The sequence below is a fragment of the Cetorhinus maximus genome, chromosome 5 (assembly GCF_964194155.1).
Source record: "Cetorhinus maximus chromosome 5, sCetMax3.hap1.1, whole genome shotgun sequence".
Taxonomy (NCBI): domain Eukaryota; kingdom Metazoa; phylum Chordata; class Chondrichthyes; order Lamniformes; family Cetorhinidae; genus Cetorhinus; species Cetorhinus maximus.
In genome coordinates, this window is record NC_135883.1 from 77,905,347 (window position 1) to 77,920,119 (window position 14,773).

Sequence of the window (14,773 nt, forward strand, 5' to 3'; positions counted from 1 at the left end):
CCTCCCCCCTCCCGCACAGGAAGCGCATAGCTCAAAATGGCGGCAGGCCCCGTTTCGGTGGCAGGGGTCGGCAGTCCGCCTGCCATCGAGCCGGTGGGGCCCACACGCCCACCGAGGGCAAAATTCTGCCCAATGTTTCAGGTGAATGACCTTTCATCAGAACGAGAAGAGATTTAACATTTTACAGGGCCAGGGGAGGGGAATGGGGAGGAAAGCAAAGCAGTGGGAGGGGGGATGCTGCCTGACCTGCTGAGTGCTGACAGCATTTTCTGTTTTTTAAAATTTCAAATCCTGCAGCCTTTTGCTTTTGTTGAAGTATGTGGGTGTTGTAGCTGAGGCAGAGCAACAGCACATTTGTGACGTTCTCCTCACAGCTTGGAAACCCACTAGATGGCAGTGTGGTGGCAGAATTGTGTTGAAATTCTTATTTCGCTCGAGTGAGATCACATTCTGGGAGCTGAACCATGGAAAAGGAAGTCTCTGTCGGGGTACCTGATTTTGGGAGAGAATATTAGTTCATTTTTCAGGCTATGTTCCCCGCATTGAGAGGCACTAGAAGGATCAACCACCTTGTGCTGAGCTTAAGAAATCATTTTTCACTTTATTTTAAAATACAGATGGGGAGAGAAACTGAAACTTTCACGGAGGAAGGAGATCAGAAATTGAACAAAGGAACATAGAGAGAGTTGGGACACTGGGGAAATGCTGCAATTTGAAGGGGAGAAGGAATATGGGGTGTATTACTCTGAATTTCATGTGTCTTTCCCCACCACAGCACTTCTGCACCTCATTTTCCCCCAACATGATCACATGTGAAACTCCTGTTAAATGTAGTTTGTATGTCCCTACAGCCTGACTGCACACTGTTGGAGGCTTTGAATCATATCGTCATTTTAAATATATTTACAAAGTAGATTATGTACTGCTTTAATAAAAACAGAAAGTGATGGAAATACTCAACAGATCTGGCAGCATCTGTGGGCAGAAAAACAGAGTTAATATTTTGGGTGAAAGACCTTTCTTCAGAACTGGACAGCCTGTTATGAAGAAAGGTCCTTGATCTGAAACGTTAACTCTATTTCTCTCTCCACAGATGCTGTCAGACTTGCTGAGTATTTCCAACGTTTTCTGTTTTTATTTCAGATCTCCAGCATCTTCAGTAGTTTACCTTTGTGACTCTATGCTGCTGTTTTCTAATCACATATTTATATTTCTTTTTCCAGTTTTATCAATTTTTCTCTGATTTTAGACATTTGAAATGATGGCTCAACATAAGATTATATTACGCTGCCTGTTGCTGTTGCTCATCTGTCAACTTGCAGAAGTTCAAGTTGGTCGGCCACATAGTTCAAATTCTACTCTTTTGGTGAGTAGCCACCTTCCTATAAACTGTGTTTCACAGAAAGCAAAACAATTAAAATTCTACTTCACATCATATTTTTTCTCTCTGCTCTTACTCGGAGATGACTCCAACCTAAAAAAATCAATGTGAAATGTGATACGTACTTCATAAAGGAAATGTACCTTTGTCCCTCTGCATAGGCAAGACCTCGCAGTTAGGGAAGCAGCCATGACAACAGAGATTCCTTAACATGCACAATGCTATGCCAGATGTTTGCAATCATCTCTCTCTAAACTCTCTATGGGGTTAGAAATTCTCAGCCTTTCTGGCTCATTGCTACAATAAGTTCAGCAAGGACCAAAATTCAGGATGGGACCTGCTTATCAGGCCTGGCCATAACATGAGAGTTTCTTGGATGATTTGGTAGGAGTGGAGTCCCTGTCTGCCCTGAACAAGGCCACAGAGAGAAGAGGGGTCAAGGCTAGGGGTGGCGACTCCCTATGGCAGGAGTTCCTGTATTCCTGGCCTCAGAAAGACCCAATGTTTCACTGGTGGTGGTATGTCTGTGAGTAAAAAGGGCAGAATTGGACCCCATGTGGAAATCTAGGGCAGGATTGTAGCTTAAACCCTCCCAAAAAGATAACATGTATAAATATGGTCTCTTCATAAATGGGATGTTGGTGCCAATCTTTGCACATTCCACAAAAGAGGAGGTCCAGTACCACATCCCCCTCATCTTCTGGAATCTTTTATTTATGTTGACCTTCTGCTTGGGGCTTGAGGTAAGTCTCTGGTGGGATGTGAAATAAAGAATCTCATTGGTGGACCCCATCTTCTCACCTTGATTTGATATTTTTAAGAATGAGCTATGAATGCTCTGCTGCTGTCCATTTCTAAAATACACACCTGACAACAACTGCAAATTTACTGCACCAAACCTGTACAAGACTCAATCCCTCCGCTTAAAACTTAGACCACAAAATTATTTCATTGGAAAACAGTGAGCAATTGTTTGGCATGTTAGAAACTCCTCACACCGCCATCTGAGTGAAGGTGCTAACCTGTTAAGGTAAAGCTGAAATAATACATCAAGCAATTTCAGGTAAGTGTATTAAATGTCTATGCCTGTTATTCCATAATGTTGTTGGAATGTCACAGAGAATGAAACTGTACTGTCATATTTATAAAAATACATATGTTCTGGTTATTCATCTAAATGGATCAACGACTGTTTTAACAGAGGGATTTCACTCTGACAGACTTTTGTATACAAATAATACAAATTTCATCTGCATAATTTGGAGTTGCAAAGCGGAACTCAACTTTCATATACAATTGCACCACAAATGGAATGAACTTCTAAAGCAGAGTTTTGTCCATCAGGCCTGGTAGGATTTTCTGTCTGTTGAAATTGGACAGAATGTATCTCTGGTGGATGGGACTGTGTAGCAGAGTTTGAGTTCATAACATTTACGCTGGCGTGTCATTTAAATATAAACTGTTGTGCAAGCCAAAAAAGTTTGTCAATTCACTGATTGAGATTGGTGAAAGAAAAACTTGCATTTATATAGCAACTTTCTTGTTCTCAAGAAGTCCCAAAGTGTTTTACAGCCAACAAAACACTTTTGAAGTGCAGTCACTGTTGCAATGTAGGAAACAAGGTACCCAATTTGTTCACAACAAGCTCCCACATACAGCAATGTGATAATGACCAGATCACCTGTTTCAATGATTCTGGTTGAGGGATAAATGTTAGTAAGGCAGGGAGAACTCACGTACTCTTCATTGACTAGTACCATGGAATCCTGCCTGTCTGAAAAATACTCCTCTGACAATGTGGCAACTCAACAGTAGCACATTGGAGTGTTGGCCTCAATTTTATGCTCAACTCTGTGGAGTGGGACTTGAATCCACGAGCTTCTAATTCAGGGGCACGAGGGAGCGACCACTCAATCACAGCTATAGCATTATGTAATACTACAAATCGATTTAAAATTTTCCACATTGTGCATGAATGGAAGAACTTTAAAAAAAATAGTCAAATTACTGCACAGTTCACTCAACATATGATAACAACAGACGTGTTTGTTTTTTAAAATGTCCATTCTTAAAATCTGGCTAACACTGTTACATACAAAAATCCATCCTTGTGTCATTGATGCCTGTTTAATTTCTGCATGCTGTCACTACCGATTATTCAAAGTCTCATCTCGAAGAGCTTTCAGCAATGGATGCAATGCATGAATTATTAGCTGAAGGCATTTTACATTGCTGTGAATTGAGGCAGGTTTCCACATTTCGTAAATCTTGATACTTACGCTGGAGGAAAAGATATCACATCTGACCTACCTAAGTTGCTGATTTCGAGTTCAAGTAAGAGTATTTCTGTTTGAGATTGGTAAAACTCATTTCGCAAAGGATCTTCACAAACAAAAAACAGAGTAGGTTTTATCACATCAATCTTGGCTTGTTTGAACCTTGGTACCAACATTGTTCAATTCCTTCCATCACTGAGGCAGAACCTTTGGCACTTGCGTAATATTTCAGTCGGCGGGCGTGCGCGGATTTCGGCAGTGCCTCCGCCGACAATTAACAGGCCTATTAAGGCCATTAAAATCATAATTAAAATAAATTTTTCACTGCCCAGCCAACCTTAAAGTTGGCGGGCAGGCGAATCGGCAAGGCGGCCTTTGGGTTTTTTTTGCGAAACCTCATCCATGGGTTGGATGTAGGCCATATAGCCTGTTGAGTCTACTCTGCCATTTAATATGATCATGGCTGATCTTGGTCTTCAAGTCTACTTTCCCACCTGCTCCCCATATCCCTTGGTTTCTCTGAGAGACCAAAAATATGTCTATCCTAGCATCCGCAACCACCTGGGGTAGAGAATTCCAAAGAATTACAACCTTTGAGTAAAGAAATGTCTCCTCATCTCAGTTCCGAACGATCAACCCCTTATACTGAGACTGTGTCCCAAGTGTTCTAGATTGCCTGACCAAGGCAACAATCTCTCAGCAACTACCCTTTGGCCCTTAAGGATCAATAAGTTTCAATGAGATAGGCTCTCATTCTTCTAAACTCCAAAGATTATTGTCCCAATTTATTCAGCCTTTCATCATAGGCCAATCCTCTCATCTCAGGGACCAAGCTGGTGAACATTTGTTGTACCGCCTTCAATGCAAGTATATCCTTCTTTAAACATGGAGACCAAAACTGCACACAGTGTTGCAGGTATGGTCTCACTAAAACCCTGTACAATTGACTTCTTTGCCACCTTAATTGCTGCTGTACCTGCATGCTAACTTTCTGCATTCCATGAATGAGCATGCCCAGACATCAATATTTACACCTTTTAAAAACAATTCTGCTTTTCTATTTTTACAGCCAAAGTGAATAACTTCACACTCCCCCACATTATACTCCATCTGCCTACTCACGTAACCAGTCTATATCTCATTGCAGCCTGTGTTTGCCCCACAGCTTACCTTTCCACCTTGCTTTGTATCAACCACAAAATGAGATATATTACTCACTGTCTCTTCAACTAAGTCATTGATATAGATTGTAAATAGCTGAGGCCCCAGCACTGATCCTTGCAGCACTCCATCTGTCACAGCCTGCCAACTTGAAAATGCCCTGTTATTCCCACTCTCTTTCTCCTGTCTGTTAACCAATCCTCTATCCATGCTTATGTATTACCCCAACTCCATGAGCCCTTATCTTTAGTATTAACCTTTTATGTGGCACCTTATTGAATGCTTTTTGGAAAAACAGGCATATTACATCTACTGGTTCCCCTTGATCTACCCTACTAGTTACATTCTCAAGAAACTCAAGAAAATAACTCAAGAAAAGAAAACTCAATTCTTAAGAAAAATGGATTTTTCAAACAGTATTTCCCTTTTATAAAACCATGTTGCCTTGTTCCAATCATGCAAGACTTTTCTAAGTGCATTGTTAAGACTTCCTTAATAATAGATTCCAGCATTCTCCCAATGACTGATGGTAGGCTAATTGGCCTGTAGTTCCCTGTTTTCTCTCTCCCTCCTTTCTTTGAATGAAGGTGTTACATTTTCCAACCACTAATCTGATGGGACCCTTCCCAAATCTAAGGAACATTGGAAAATAGCTAGCACATTGGTCACCTCCACAGCTATTTCTTTTAGAATCCTAGGGTGTAGACCATCACTTCCTAGGGATTTTTCAGATTTTAGTCCCTTTAGTTTCTCTAATATTTCTTCTCTACTGATATTAATTAGCTTAATTTCCTCACTCTTTTTAGCCTATAGGCTACCCTATATTTCTGGTATGCAACTTGTGTCTTCTACTGTGATGAGAAATACAAACTATTTGTTCAATGACTCTGCCATTTCCTTATTCCCCATGATAATTACTCCTGTCTCCGCTTCTAAGGGACCAATGTTTTCTTTAGCTACTCTCTTCCTTTCTATATAGTTATAAAAGTGCTTACAGTTGTTTTTTTATATTTCTGGCCAGTTTACTCTCATATTCCATCTTTTCCATTTTTATCAACTTTTTGGTGGCTCTTTGCTGATTTCTAAAACATTCCCAATTCTCATACTTGCTGCTGATATTCTTTGCAACCTTATAGACCTCTTCTTTTAATCTAAAGCTATCCTTAACTTCCTGAGTGAGCCATGGGTCTTTCTTGCTGAGTTTTTGTTTTAAAAGGGATGCATTTTGTTGAACATTTTGAACAGTTTCTTTCAGTGTTTCCCACTGTTTATTTACCACCATATCTATTAGTCTATTTACCCAATCAATCTTAGCCAGTTCTCACATGATACCTATGTAATTGGCTTTGTTTAAGTTTAAAATTCTTCTTTATAATTGGAGTATGTCATTTTCAAACAACATGGAATTTAATCATATTATGATCATTATTTCCCAGTGGATCTTTTACTGTGACGCTACTAATTAACCTATCCTCATTACACAGTACTAAATCTAAGAAGGCTTTACCCCGAGTCAGTTCCTCAATGTATTACTTCAGGAAATTGTCATGAAAACATTCTACAAACTCATCTTCTAGACTATCCTTGCTAGTTAGATTATCCTGGTCTATATGAAGATTAAATTCCCCCATTATTATTACATAGGTTTTGTTTAAAAGTACCTCCATTTTGAGGTGTGCTCACGCTCACCTTTCTTCCTCAGCAGCATTCCCAATGGGTCTGCTGGTCTGCCAGTGATGTGGGCCCTGCCTTTAAGCCTCCTACCTCAGGAACCCAACCGCCATCTTCAGTTGGATGGTGAACGTGGGGGCAGCCAATTAGGAGCTTGCTTCATGTAAATTTGAGCCAGCGGATGCCTTGACAACAAGTTTGGATTTGTTCTAGTGCTTGCAGGAAAATTCAGCCCATTATGTCAGTAACCGATTGGATACAATAAAGCAATGCTACAGATAGAGGAACTCTCTTCTCCTAGATATGTGTAGATGCATTCAGCTGGTCATGTTGTTTGATGAATATTCAAGCTCTCCAGTTTTTTTTATAATTTCTCTGCTTTGCATGCCAAGTTTTAATTAATTTAAAAGCACTCCAATCCCTTCAGCCGTCGGAAAAGATATGCCATAATTTTCTATGGGGCCTGGGAGAAGTAGAGGTAGAGGCGGTGTGAAGAAATCATTACAGTGTAGAGGAACAACTGATACCCACTAAGACTTTTTATACAACTTTATAGATGATATGCTGGGTATCACTGGAGCAAAGTTCTGCAAACATCAATTATCTTAACAAATGTTCACCTTTTTGTGGACAAATGTTGGTATTGGATGTGAAAAGGGGAAAGAAAAAATTAGAAAAAGAAGTGAACATCATTGATGTCTTCACAAGAATGGTTGGTGCCAGCCAAGTGTGCAAGTCTTATTATTAACACGTTATTTCAAAGTGAAGTTATGAAGTCAAATTTGTCCTCAGTTTATTGATCATTCTTGTCATTGTTTAAAATGGTAAACATTCTGAAATTGAGTGTGTGAACTAAACTGAGGCAATGTTCTAACATCTTCACTGTTGCTTCTAAAAAAGCAGTGAATGTTGTGAATGTGCAAGATTTTTTACACTGAACTGTGCAATCAAATAACTTCAATGTCTTATAATTTAGGCAAAAGACATTTTCTTAACAGAAGACGGTCATATTCAAATCCATCTCAACAGACTGAAAAGAAATGGTAAGAGACTAGCACATGTTACTATTTTAGGACTTCCTGTAGGGCCCCTAAATATGAAAGTGACATTCATGAATGATTTCCTAACTTAATCTCTATTGATTAAGATTTGTTTAAAATTGTCAAATTGACTTTTGAAATAACAACATTATTCTCGTTTTATGATCAAGAGGAAAGCAACACATTGATTGGGGGTAACTAAAATCTGAATTTCAATGTATTAGGAATGATATCTTAATCATTGTTGTCAACCTTTCATTGAAATTCTTTAAGCTAGAATAATTGTTTTCAAACTTCATTTAGAAATGACAGGCACTCCACTCTGTCAGATTATCACCCAAGTGTAGATTGTGAAAGTCACCCCATGGAGTCTTCCTAACACTGTTGAGAATAGACCTCTGATCTATAATATAGCACAGGGACATTCATTCTAAGGAAGTATGGAGCCAGCAATAATTAATTAGTTGAACATTAGGTGCTGCAGTTTACAAAGCCTTTAGACAACACCAAGGTTATGGGAAATATGATACAGGAAAAAATGCAATTTTCTAAGGATCCCATGCTGTAGGAGAGCTCTAATTTCCACCATCTCACCAGAGTGGCTGCTGATGTTGTATTTTCAAAGTTGCAGGAGATCCCCCCAACAATTTGGAATGGGGTCAATAACTAGACAAAGCAGTAGATGGATGTCCTGCTGAACTGCACTTCCGCTGTCATACAAGAGTCTGTGGAATTTCCAGTCTGTTGTTTTTAATTTTCAAAACATTGTACAATTGTTATGCCAGTAACATGTTGAATGCAACAAAGCTGAGCTTTAAATATATGGCTAATTTTGCACGCTTCAATTCACAATTCTAACATAACATTTCTACTTAATTTAGTATTTGTAATGGCACAGGGAGACATTGCTAGTCAGGGCTACCAAACCAAAACTAAGTTATTAGTTTATTTACTAATGGTAATGGAAAAGTTGGATTACACCAAAGATCAGCACTGTGCCTTATCGTCTTCCACTTCCTGATTTTCGTGCATGTTCTAACTGAGCAAGTGAGATGGGAAGTGCCATGGTCAGTGGTGTTTGCTGATGACATTGAACTATGTGGTGGGGATTATGATAACACAGCTGACTATCTGGAGAATTGGAGAAAAGCACTGAAGACATGGATGTGAAGATCTGTTGACCAAAGACCCAATTTATAGACTGTTTGAACCTAGGGAAGAGGATCAGCGTGAAGGTGTAAAGGTTATTATAAAGACTTGGAGAAAATGAACAGTTTCAAGTACCTGGAGTCAGTGGTGGCAGAAGATGGAAATGGAAATTAAACAATGGATTAGCTATGGTTGGTGTAAATGAAAGAAGTGCCGTGGAGTGTTATGTGATAGAAAAGTGTCACTGAAACTGAAAGGAAGAACCTACAAGACAGTGTAACAGTGGCCTTGTTATACAGTGCAGAAAGTTGGGCAACACCACGAAGGGAGGAACATGATTGGATACCAATGAGATGCAGATGCTGAGATGGATGCCTGGAGTGACGTGAAAGGACAAAATCTGGAGCCAGTATATCAGGAGGTCTGTGAAGATTGTGGAAGCATAAAAAAAAATAGCTGAGAAGAGATTGAAATGCTATGGTCATCTGTTCCAGAGAGAGAGGAAATGTGGTGAAGGGAGCGAGGGAGATGAGACTGCCAGGAAGAAGGAGGAGAGGAAGGTCTAAGACCAGATGAAAAGATGGTGTGGTGAGAGACTTAAACACAGTGGGACTGGAAGAGGAATGCGTGATTAACATGAGGAGATGGTGAAGGGTGATCCATTGGCACTGTGGTGCCTCCTAGTAAAATGGGAGATGCCAAACAAGGTAGAAATAGAATTTTGATAAACCAGTTTACTCAGCAGTAAGCTTGTTATAAAGTCAGTATCCATTTGGCATATTAAAGCTAACTTCTCTGCAACAAGTTGCAATTATGTAGCACCTTTAACATAGAAAATATGATCCAAAGAACTTCATAGAGGCATAACCAAACCAAGAAAAATTTAGATTTTAAGGAGTGTCTTAAAGGAAGAAAAAGTGTAGTGAGGAGGAAGTCTTTGGGAAGGAATTCCTAAGCATGGGGCTGAGTTGATTGAAGGCATGGCTGACAATAATAGGACAGTGGGAGTGGGGATTCACAACAGGCTAGAGTCAGAGGATGCAGGCTAAGCTGTACAGTCAAAAAAGAATGTATGAAAAGCTCCATATGTGACTTCAAAACAAGCCAGCAAAGCAGGATCAGAGGAAATAAATTTAAATCTGCAGGAAAGGCCAGTCAGCTAATCTTAATTCGTCCACCCAGAGATATCCTAAATGCAGTGTATTTTAAGAGTTGATCATATTGTGTAACTGCCCTCTCTGCTGCCCTCCCTGTTGGGGAGGGCAAATAAAGTGTGCTTCAACATGACAGCTCACAGTTGAGCCCACGTGAGTCTTTTCCAGTCAAATACGCCACAGAAACATGATGACAAGGCCAGATGGATTCTTTTCTCTACATTTCAATTGAGTAATTAAGGATCAGAGAACATTGTGATACACTTTCAAAGATTGCTGTGTGTGCACGTATCGTGTTCATGAACAGCTCAGTGAGTCAGCACGATTCGTAATTGAATGAAAAAAATGGCACAAAAGGCAATATATGGGAAAAATGGGGGAACTAAACTCTAACAAGGAGGACTGGAATAGTTGCAGATGAAGACTTCACAACTGGGGCTAGATGTAGGCTGGGATTTCAGGCTGAACCGGAAATTCCTGCCCGAAATCAACAGACCTTAGGTGACAATTCCCGTCACGGGCAGGGCTGGAAAATCCAGGCCATAGTGTCCAACCAGTGTTGCCTGAGAGACCCCAGTGCAGGGAATATGCTGAAATAAATAAGATTCTGAACTCCTATTATGTCATGACTAACAATGCAATTGCACTGAGAGTTGCATTCCACAAAGGAAACAATTGTCAAACAACAGCAGCAGCAGTTTACATTTGCGAGTTAAAGAAACTCTCTCGTCGCCTGTAAGAATGGTGCAAACGCAGGAATCCATTTTGAGACACTCATAGGAGGCCTGAAGAACAATAAAATGCGGGCCAAGCTTTTGAGTAAAGGCAATAAGTTGACATGATGAGGCTACGGACATTAACTGATAGAAAAAAATCATTTCAAATTGCTGGGGAGTCCTTTTCCCAAGCAAGCAGGGAAGGTCCACCAGATTTCAGCAGGATCCAGGCCCTAGCAGCCAAGTTCACAGTTTCTGAATCAGAAGTTTAGATGCTGCCCTTCTGCTGGTAGCCATCAATCATCTAAATGTTTCCACTTCCAGTCAAATTCTATGCCTTGAGAAAAGTCAGTCATATCCAGGCGGAATGCAGGAGTAGAAGAATCAGTAATGCTCCATATAGCAGTTAAGCATCAGCTCGCGGTCAAGCGGATATCGCTGCAGGAGTTCCTCAGAGTAGTGTCCTAGGCACAACCAGCTTTAGCTGTTTCATCAATAACCTGCCCTCCACCATAAGGTCAGAAGTGGAGATAGTTGCAGGTGATTGCGCAATGTTCAACACCATTCGCGACACCTCAGATACCAAAGCAGTTGTGTCCATATGCAGGCTTGGACTGATAAGTAACATTCGTGTCACGCAAGTGCCAGGTAATGACCATCTCCAACAAGAGAGAACCCAACCATCTCCCTTTGACATTCAATGGCATTACCATTGCTGAAGCCCCCATTATCAACATCATGGGATTTACAGTTGAGGAGAAACTGAACTCGACCAGCCATTCTTTTGTGACGTAACAGTTCTATGATATAAATACTGTGGCTACAAAAGCAGGTAAGAGGCTGCAAATTCTGTGGAGAGTAACTCACCCCCTGACTCCCCAAAGCCTGTCCACCATCTACAAGGCACAAGTCAGGAGTGTGATGGAATACTCTCCATTTGCCCGGATGAGTGTAGCTCCCACAACACTTGAGAAGCTCAACACCAACCAGGACAAAGCAGCCCACGTGATTGGCACCCCATCCACCACCTTAACATTAACATCCTCCACCACCAACACACAGTGGCAGCAGGATGTACCATCTACAAGATGCACTACAGCAGCTCAACAAGGCGCCTTCAACAGCACTTTCCAAACTCGTGACCTCTACCATCTAGAAGGACAAGGGCAGCAGATGCATGGGAACACCACCGCCTGGAAGTTCCCCTCCAAGCCACTCACCATCCTGACTTGGAAATGTATCGCCATTCCTTCACTGTCGCTGGGTCAAAATTCTGGAACTCCCTTCCTAACAGCACTGTGGGTGTCCCTACAACACATGGACTGCAGCGGTTCAAGAGAAGGCAGCTCACCACCACCTTCTCAATGGCAATTAGGGATGGATAGTAAATGCTGGCCTAGCTAGCAGTGCCCACATCCTATGAACGAATCAAAATAAAAAGCACCAGGTCAAGACTGTGGTAGATCTAAAGCTAGCTCAGGAGCATGGATGTCCTCGAATGTACATATGATTGATGTGGAAACAGAAGTTGATGTTATCGAGCGGGAAGATGGAGTTGTACTCAATCAGAGAGCAAGAGAAACAGCATTTGAATCTTGAGTGAGCAGTTATAGGGCTGAAGGCCAATTAGTGTTGGGGTGGAGTATGATGATGATCCTATACTTGCCATTGGTAGTAGTTGGAGGGAACAAAGTGTCCCTGATGGGAAGGAATCAGCTTAAGAAGATAAAGTTAAATTGGGCTAAGTTATTTATCTCAGCGATCAGTAAGAGCATCTGAGATTGAGAAAGTGCTAGGAGAGTATAAAGTGACCTCTGAGCAAGGAGGATGAAATGATAAAATTTGGTGTCACAAGGCTGAAGCCACAATAAAGCACAATGTACAATCAACGGTTTACAAGGCTAGGCCAATGCCTCAAGCCTAATTTGAAGCAGTAAATGAAGAGTTGGAAAGATTAGAAAGAATAGGGTCAATTAAGAAAGTGAATAGTAGTGAATTGGCTGCTGTAGTTCAAAAACCAGATGGGTTCATTCAGATTTGTGGAGATTATAAGCAAACGGTAAATAAGGTGATCAAGAATGATATTTACCCACTGCCTGTCAGTGAAGATTTGATTTCTAATTTAGCCAATGGGAAGGTGTTCAGTAAGATCTGTCAAATGCGTACTTGCAATTTGAATTAGCTGAAAAGCACTTTATCTCCTGGCTTTTAAAGTAAAGCTCTAAATTTCATATTTCGCTCTGCATTTACTCTCATTCGATCCATCAGCTTTTAATCACGTTCACGCACATGTTGACCATTAGCTTTGCAGCGTAGCTCAGGAAGATGTGTGTGCATAAGGTATGTAAATATGAGTGTAGCTGGAAGCTCCCCAGTAGTCAAGTGAGGAATTGTTCTGTAATTGTGAAGAAAATGATACAGCTCTTGCTTCCAGGACTTGCTCTCAGTTGTAGCTGTACTTTTTATAAAGCGTGCATAAATCTTTCAACTTCTCCATCAGCTCCTGGCCAACAGGATGGATATTCCGATGAGTGAATCCTAGATAGCTTGCAAAGTTACTGAACTCAATGCTGTTGAATCGAGGTCTATTGTCGCTTCTCACCATTTGAGAGATTCCAAACAAGGCAAAAATCTGGTCAAGCTTTTGGCTCATTGCTTCCTTTTGATGCTGATGCGACTATTTCCATGACTGGAAATCTGCTGTAATCATCAGTGATAATAAGCAAATGTTCACCAGCGACAGCAGTGTGTACCGTCTACAAGATGCACTGCAGCAACTCACCAAGACTCCTTTGACAGCACCTTCCAAACCCACCTAGACAGACAAGGTCTGCAGATACATGGGGACACCACAACCTGCAAGTTTCCCTCCAAGCCACACTGACTTGGAACTCTATCGGCATTCCTTCACTGTCACTGGGGTCAAAATCCTGGAGCTCTGTTCTTAACAGCACCACATGGACTGCAGCATTTCAAGAAGGCGGCTCATCACCGCCTTCTCAAGGGCAAATAAGGAGAGGAAGCAAAATGCTGGCCTAGCCAGCAACACCCTCGCACCATGAAAGGATAAAAAAAGATACCTGCTTCTCTAGAATGGGCTACTCAGGTGTATCCAAATCCACTACAGTAAAGATGGACATAGTTATGTTCACAGCAGGTTTAGGTCATTTTTCCTATATGTGGAGATTTAACCCACCCCTCCCCAATCTCTCCCACCCTTCATAAGGTGCATTGAGGGGCTGGGTGTTAAAATCCCCGACACAGTCTTTAATGTGGAACTTTATCAAATGCCTTTTGAAAGTCCAGCGACATCATGCAGCAGAGCTTCAACAGTGCACTTAGGTTGTATATTCCTGAAATAATTTGAGGTGATTAATTAGTCAGGAGCTTTATCATCTGAATCTGTGCTGATTGTTGTTTACTAGGTTATTATTGTATAGATAATCTCCATGTTTACTGCAGGTAATTCCATTAATAACATGAAATGGCAGTAAGACTAGTCAATCTACAGTTGCTGGTATTTGTTTTGTCCCCTGTTTAAGCATGAACACCAGATTGTTACCAATTACATTCCCACTGATGTTTTGTTTTTGATGATGATATTCACCAAGTTTGACTGTTTTGCTGTTAAATATTATCATTAATTATTTTAGCATTGAACTAACTCTTTGTTAAATGTTACAGTCAATCCACAACATGAATATGAGCTGGATATTGCACTAAATATAACAGAAAATGACCTGTCTGACAGTGAACTGAAATTATTTCTGGAGGGATCATCGTATCCCATTCAAGTGGCTTTTGAAAATGACACATTTCATGTTACTGACATCACCCTGACAACAGGTGAGTGCGGATGAAATAGACCAAAAACCTTATGCAATACAAAGTGTATGTAAAGAAAGTAGATTTCATATCATTGGCCTGTGACTAACTGTGACATGGTAAAAATTAACCAATACTTTTAATGTGGTTCCTTTTCACATGACAATTGAATTTTACCTGAAATATCAGTTCAGCTGAAAAGTCTCCTGTAAGCATGGTTCATAAATATAACGGTAAGAAGGCGGCATTTGGTGAATCCTCACCTGAAGACATCTGATTTGGTTTACCAAGTTCATCTGCTGCCTTACTTGGTAAAGTCACCACCAATGTGATTTTATAACTATCATCATCAAGCCTGGTGATAAGGGTGATGCTGTTGGTGACAAGTGTACCACTTCTA

At 40.7% G+C, this 14,773-nt stretch overlaps 1 protein-coding gene across 2 annotated transcripts in view; it reads left to right on the forward strand.

The window, feature by feature from the left end:
- The first annotated feature begins 1,253 nt into the window (after window positions 1-1,253).
- LOC144680745 (adhesion G protein-coupled receptor F4-like) overlaps window positions 1,254-14,773 on the forward strand; it is a 102,249-nt gene continuing 88,729 nt past the window's right edge. The window contains exons 1-3 of one of the 2 annotated variants that reach the window (XM_078542079.1): window positions 1,254-1,366; window positions 7,466-7,532; window positions 14,233-14,394. In XM_078542079.1, the coding sequence (XP_078398205.1) occupies window positions 1,259-1,366; window positions 7,466-7,532; window positions 14,233-14,394 (337 nt within the window). In that variant the 5' untranslated portion in view covers window positions 1,254-1,258. The remainder of the gene's footprint in view (window positions 1,367-7,465; window positions 7,533-14,232; window positions 14,395-14,773) is intronic. The other variant, XM_078542080.1, reaches the window with a different exon arrangement.